General features: G+C 40.0%; 1 protein-coding gene across 4 annotated transcripts in view; it reads left to right on the top strand.

The window, feature by feature from the left end:
• Positions 1-293: 293 nt before the first annotated feature.
• The window catches only part of LOC131355064 (carnitine O-palmitoyltransferase 1, liver isoform), a 16,475-nt gene continuing 9,658 nt past the window's right edge, over positions 294-7,110 (top strand). The window contains exons 1-5 of one of the 4 annotated variants that reach the window (XM_058393278.1): positions 294-410; positions 4,800-4,942; positions 5,313-5,452; positions 6,615-6,789; positions 6,982-7,083. In XM_058393278.1, the coding sequence (XP_058249261.1) occupies positions 4,802-4,942; positions 5,313-5,452; positions 6,615-6,789; positions 6,982-7,083 (558 nt within the window). In that variant the 5' untranslated portion in view covers positions 294-410; positions 4,800-4,801. Of the gene's footprint in view, positions 411-2,311; positions 2,334-2,723; positions 3,545-4,799; positions 4,943-5,312; positions 5,453-6,614; positions 6,790-6,981; positions 7,084-7,110 lie in introns of those variants that run through there. The other 3 variants (XM_058393286.1, XM_058393292.1, XM_058393270.1) reach the window with 3 other exon arrangements.

Here is a 7,110-nt window from a genome sequence, read left to right on the forward strand (position 1 = left end):
GAGAGAGACAGAGAGAGTTTAGTATTCTCTCATCATAAAATGGTGTACACTATCATTTCATTAACCACTTGCAAAACTATTCCATCGGACCCATCTTTATTTTAATATTTTTTTAACGAAACAATACTCAAATTTAGATGATGATTATTAGACTTTTAATAAATAATAAACGTATCAAAACAACACAAAAGCGGGCACTTCCGCGTTTTGCGAGCTCCATCAATAGCTCGTCCTCTGATTGGTCAATCCGTCATGGATGCTCCAGCGCTGGGCCAATCACGTGCGTGCGCGCTGACGAAGAAATTATACCACGGAGGCAAGAGGCGTTCATTTGTCGCTGAGGTCCAGTCGGTGCGCGTGCGCTCAGGCGAATTCCTGAATATATTCGGCTTCATCTTTCTAAACATCAGGTAGGAGCGTTTAGTTTCTAACAGTGTGGTTGGGGGTATGATTGTCCGGTGAACGGTGTGCGTCTGTTAGTGTAAAAAGAAAAACCAAAACAACAAAAAAACAACAACGGATTGGGTTGGGCAGTTGTTACATCTTATTAGCCGGTATGCTAGCGGGGTTCATACATCAGCTCCGTGGCATCGTTGTTTTTCCTACCTGCTTTCCGGCGAAGCCCCTCCTCCTGCGTTCTGATTCGACAGCGCACGTTACATGCTTGATCGCGATTGGATCGTTGATTGATAGCTTGCTCATTTCGACGCCGTTGTCCAATCATAGCAGGCTTTCATTGGAGTAATACGGGTAGGATAAGAATCGGCAGAGCATCCTTCTTTAAACGGCTAGATATTTTTTTCATTCAAATTTTACGTCTCGTGCGCATAGATTCTGTAGGTTCGTTAGCGAAATGCTAAATGTTTGCTTGAATAAACCCCCTCGTGCAAGGGCGCGTGCTGCGTAAATAAAAAAAAAAAGGTATTTATTGTACTTATCCGTGTGTATCGATTACTTAAACTGTTCAGTTAACATGTACTAAGCGAGGTTGATGGTTTATGGTGAGTATAGTGTAATGATATTTAGTAAATAAGTCAATATAAATAAACACATGATGGCTGCGAGCCTTTCTTCCGGTTGGTTATTGACAGGTGCCTGAGTGAACGCCACCAGACCGGTTGAAGAAACTCAGACCCCCTGAGGAAAGGGAAAAGAAAATGTGACAGGAGAAAATCTCCCCTAAAGGGTCTCTTTCCTGTCATTTTGCTCTACAGCAACTTCTAATTTTCTTGTATGATGGTCATTAACCACTTCATTCTGGTGAATTTGGAGAGTCTGTCCCGGGAATGCTGAAGGTGAAGCAGGAACACACCCCGAAGAGTAATCCAGTGTCTTCCAGCCACTTTCCACACACCCTTTCACACACTTGGCATATTTTATTTTGGGTGGGGAAAACCAGAGAACCCTGTAGAAACGCTGAGGACGTGAAACTCCAGCTCGATGTTCGATTATAAGAAAGCTCCCTGTAATGTTGGCCTTGTGCTTGGCGTAAGCTTGAGCTCCTGTCTCCGAGATGACAAACAGTACGACGACGATGTTTCTGACGTGTGTGGCATCCGTGAAAACGAGTGCATGGAACGTGGCCGTGTTCAGAACGGTCACTTGAAATGGGGAAAAAAAAATCCACCGAGACGTCTAGCACTCGTTCCCGAGGAGGTGAGCTTGAACCGTGAAGGCGAAACACCAAGCACTTGCTGAGACCTTGTTCCACTTCCTGTTTTCAGCTGAAAAGTTGAAAATGAACTCAAGGGTTGTTTTTTTTTTTTGTTGTTTTTTTTTTTTATTTGAGGTTGTGCCGCTAAATATATTTGAAGCAACAGCATTTCTGAGACGCTTCCTGTTGACAAAATCGGGTGAAGAGAAGACTCGAATACGTGAGGAGGAAAGACTTTTTCTTTCTTTTTTTTTTCTTCCCAAATAAATACGCAATGGCAGAAGAAAATGCAACATGCACAGATTTGCACTAGTGTCCTTGGTTAGGTAGATGCCATGGACTCTCCATAAAACTCTTCTCTGCTGTGTAAAGATGATGAGCAGAAAGGAATTACTAGGAAGACTACACTAGCTTGGCCTTTGCTCTGAATACAGCCTCAGTTCTTCAAAACCTGGACCAGATGTTGCCTTTCAGGTTCTGCTCCATACTGACATGATTGCACCATGCAATCGTATTCTTCCAGGTCTGCTTTCCTGCTGCAAATCTCTCATGAATCTCTACCACAAGTGGAACCCGATCTTCTAGCTCCTCCAGCTCAAGGTTCAATGGATGCTGTGATCCAGTTTCTGTTAGATCGATCCACCCTGGCCATTCTGTGTTGCAGTCTCTCATCACCGAGGTCAGCAGAACTGTTTTTTTTTTTTTGTTTTTTTTTGTTTTTTTCCCTTTATTAGAGTCAAAATCACATTTTTATGCATTCTGCTTCTGCCACACGATTGGCTGATTAGATCACTGCGTGAAATAGTCGTCCTAATAAAGTAGATCTTACAGTGGAAGCAGATGTGTCCAGACAACCTAAGATATGAGGAGGCATTTATCCTGTTGTCATAGTAACGCTGGGTCGTCAGAGACATCAGGTAGAAGTCTGATATCTGTACGCTTGGCGTCATTTCTGTCTCTCTCTCTCTCTCTCTCTCTCTCTGTGTAAATGCTCTACTGTTTTAAGTAGATGAGCTTCAGCTGGACTGAGAGAGATGGAAAGAAGTGGAGGCTCATGTGTAAAATAGGAGCCTAGTCGTTTCAGTGTTGGGCGTTTTCATTAGATTTGTAGAGCAATTTTAAACTTTCAGAATATTTCAGTAACTGCTGATCATCAGAATGGTGCGAAAAACAAAAAACATCCCTGAGCTGTGCTTCAGGCTGTCAGGATCGCCAAGGCTGGCTACATACTGAATGGTTCTCAAATCTTTACCCATTTTAAAAACGTGGGAGAACTCGGACATGAGGACTGATTTTTAACGTTATATCTCTCCGAACATACACACTAGATGATTCGACCAGACCGGGAGATCACACACACACACCCATGCTGTTTGTGGTAAAGATTTCACATTGCCGATTTCACAGACAAGACATTTCACATGATCAAACGTGACCTTAAGACAAATAGTTTTGCAGCAAAAAGAATATGGGTGAAATCCTGGTTGAGAAGACAGGATTAGGTTTGATGCACTGCCATGTTGTTAAGCTGTAAAAGTATTCCACATGTTGGTGATCGCTTACCAGGATGCTCGCTCTCGTTGGCTGTCGTGGGTATTCCGACAGTATCAGGAACCGTAAAGATCTAAGAGGCTCCAACTTGATTAGGAGCAGTAAAATAATCATATTTACACCACACACTTGAGGATTAGACAGACAAATAATTAGCTGTGACAAAGCCTCAAATCGGGCCACACCCAAATCATCTGTCTAATGTGTTGCACAAATAAACACTCTGTACAACCGTAGTCATGAGAAAGGAAGCTCAACACGTCGAGGCTGATGGGCTACAACAGCAGAAGACCACCTGAAGTCCTGGACAGACAAGGAAGTCCGGCTACACAGGAAAAAGTGAGAACAAGAGCGAATACAAAAACTAACCCGAATCCTTGAGGTGTCTGTGGTTCAAGTTACGCACATGAATATTCCAGAAAAGCAAGAATGTAGACAAAAGACAAAAAAAATGCCTGGAACTGGTTTACACTAGATGGAAAGTGGGTTTCAGATCTCCGTCTCTGGACAGAAGTGGTTCAGGTTCAAGCAGAGGGACGGTCTTAGACTTGTCACTCAATCCAAGGACAAATCAGGGGAATGAAACTAGGGTGATATTTATAAAGCTTGGAATTTTCCATCTTGTGAATAATAGCTGATGTACTAAAATAAGACAGGAAACTGAGTATGTCTATCATTTCTTGTTGAGTACGAGGTGAGAGGAATACTATTGCTGGCTATTTGGTCAGGAACTGCTTGGTGGCAGTGGCAATTCTCGACAATAACATTCTCAATATAATCCTTTGTTAGATATCCACATAGTCAACATTTTCAAGGTTCGAGTTGAGACTTTGGTGTGTTTCTTTTCGCCCAAAAATCCTTTTTCATTTTTTTCCCCATTTCAACAGAGAATCAAATGTTTTTTTACATTTCTTTTTTTTTTTTTCGTTAATATAGTAAACTGATCTCAACTACACGCTGGACTAATATCAGTAAAGTCGACCCGTTTATCTCGACAGAAGGAATTCTTCTTAACGTTCTCGGTGGATTAAAAAAAACAATTTCTCCATTATAGACCTTTTACAGATTCTGTATGTTGTGAAATAATGCCTTCGCACCACACTTCTGTTCTTCCTCTCTACATCATTTGTTCCTTCTTCTTTCCTTTTGCTATAGAAATATCAACACAGCGTGAAAGTCAGTTCCCCTTCCATACAGGCGTTGTGTTTTGAGAAATAATGTCAGAAGGAGGGGCAGAAGTCGCAGAACGTGTTGCACTTGTTGTTCTTTATAATTAGAAAGTTAAAAAAAAATAAATCCAAGCTGAAACTTTTCAATATCTTGTGGACGAATATAGATATGTATATTTTCAGTGGAAATTCCTAGGTTCGATTAGATGAATCAATATGTGTGAGAGGTTTCCGTGACCAAATCTGTATTTTTATGTAAACATATTAATCGAGAAAGATTGATTGATTGTTTTGGTTTTTAGACTACTAATTTTTATTTTAAAAATTCGATAGAGATTTTTGATGAATCTGTGTTCATTACTCAAAGCACTAAAGAGGGAATATCTGCTGAATAACATTTTGAAATTGATTGTGTGTGTGTGCAGGGATGGCCGAGGCACATCAGGCCGTAGCGTTCCAGTTCACTATAACCGCAGAAGGTATAGACCTGCAGCTTTCTCACGAGGCCCTGAGACAGGTTTATCTCTCTGGACTCCGCTCGTGGAAAAAGCGCACGGTTCGCCTGAAGGTAACTCCTCAACCCTTCAGCACAAGTTTTTTTTTTTTTAAATCATTGTTTACTTATTTTTTTAATTATTTAAGTGTTTAATAGTTCAATCCTGAATGTACCAAGTTTTCACAAGCTTAGGTTTTGAATTAAATCACGATTCGTTTGCATTTTCAGTTAAACAGCAATTTTTTTTTCTTTTCAAGCCCTTTTCATTTAAATCAAAATCACAACAAGAGCAAAACTTGTTCAGCATGACTGAACACACACACACCCTTACACACACACACACACAGTTACTTTCACATTGATCAAATGAGAGTAATCATATCAGGAAGTTCATGTTGTACAGAGTGTGATTAAGCCTCTGTTTATTTCCCTCTGTGTGCAGAATAATGTGATCACAGGTGTGTATCCTGCCAGCCTGTCCTCCTGGCTCTTTGTGGTCATAGCAATCCTGGCCACCATGTACACACGCTCTGACCCGTCCATGGGCCTCATCGCTAAGATCCAGGAGCACCTGCCAGTCAGGTAACTATCTCTCTCTCTCTTTTCATATTTAAAAATATAGAGTTTGTTTACAAAAAAGGATAAACGCCATATGTACAAAAAATTGTCGTTAGTTATTATCCACATATAGCACGATCGGAACCCTAAACGCGTTTTGTCAAAAAAGCCGGTCCACTTTTCAGGCATCACAAGTTCACATATCACCGCAGAAGCCGACAAGCGCCTGTGAACAGAAACCGATATATCCATTTTAGCCAATCAGCACACAGTATTCAGGTCATCTGACCAGGTTGCTGAGAGGAGTAGTCATTGAAGCGGACTAAGTGATCGAGAGTGGATCATTTTGACGGACTTGATGAGCCTGTGATATCTCCTTCATGGCGTAAAAGGAAAATAAAAGCTGAAATTTCTTGCGGGAACAGTGCTAAAGCAGCAGGTTACAGTGGTGAGGGAAAAGCTCCCTGTATTGTGTGGAATCACAACAACAGAGTTAGTCAGGCGTCTACATGGTCAGCTGAGGAGATTACAAAGATCGTTTTATGCAACCACCGAATAAAACTAAACAAGATTAATTAAAAATGAATAAAAATTTTTTATAGAAAGTTAGCAAATCACTACATAATTGCATTTTATAGATCAATAGAGATATACATTCTATAGATATACTGTGTGTGTGTAGTATGTGTATGTGTGTGTGTGTGTGTGTGTGTGTGTGTATGTGTGTGTATGTATATATATATATATATATATATATATATATATATATATATATATATATATATATATATATATATATATATATATATATATATAATATAATATATATGTGTGTGTGTATATATATATATATATGTGTATATATACATATGTGTATATATACATACATATATACATACATACATACATATGTATGTGTGTGTGTGTATAGATATGTGTGTATATATATATATAATATACACACAATATGTGTGTATTTGTTTTGTTTAAAACATCTACAAAATAATACATTTTAAATTTAAATATCAACTTCAATCTTGATGCCATTATTTTATTTAACCCAACATTGTATTTTCAGACTTCCATCTTATTTTAATTGCCTTTTTTTAATATAGCTGTATGGTTTAATCTCTCTCTCTCTCTCTCTCTCTCTCTCTCTCTCTCTCTCTCTCTTGTCGTCTCTCAGCAGCGGTTCTTTAAGCCCACAGTGTCGGACTGTGGTCTCAGCTGTGGTGTTCAGCACTCTGCTGTGGCTCTCCCTCATCTTCACCATGAAGCTGTGTCTGAAGCAGCTGCTCTCGTACCACCGCTGGATGTTCGAGCAGCATGGCAACGTGTCTACCACCACCAAGATCTGGGTGGTCAGTGGCTGTTAAGTTATTCAACCTATTAAACAGTCAGCCAGCTCTGTTATCTGTTTGGTTGGAGGGTGTCTGGTACTGGTTTTAAACAGTAAATGGTGCTACCTGTAAAGCAGAACTGGTCAGAAATGGAATTGCCTTAAAGTACATGAACTTTTCACTTTATACTGATTTATAATTTGTTTGTTTTAGATGTTGGTAAGGATCTTCTCTGGACGTCAGCCTCTGCTGTACAGCTATCAAGGATCTCTGCCTAATCTACCAGTACCTGCTGTCAAAGACACCATCAAAAGGGTGAGTCTGTCCCTCATCATCACCATC

Source organism: Hemibagrus wyckioides, linkage group LG01 (genome assembly GCF_019097595.1).
Source record: "Hemibagrus wyckioides isolate EC202008001 linkage group LG01, SWU_Hwy_1.0, whole genome shotgun sequence".
In the NCBI taxonomy this organism is placed as follows: Eukaryota; Metazoa; Chordata; class Actinopteri; order Siluriformes; family Bagridae; genus Hemibagrus; species Hemibagrus wyckioides.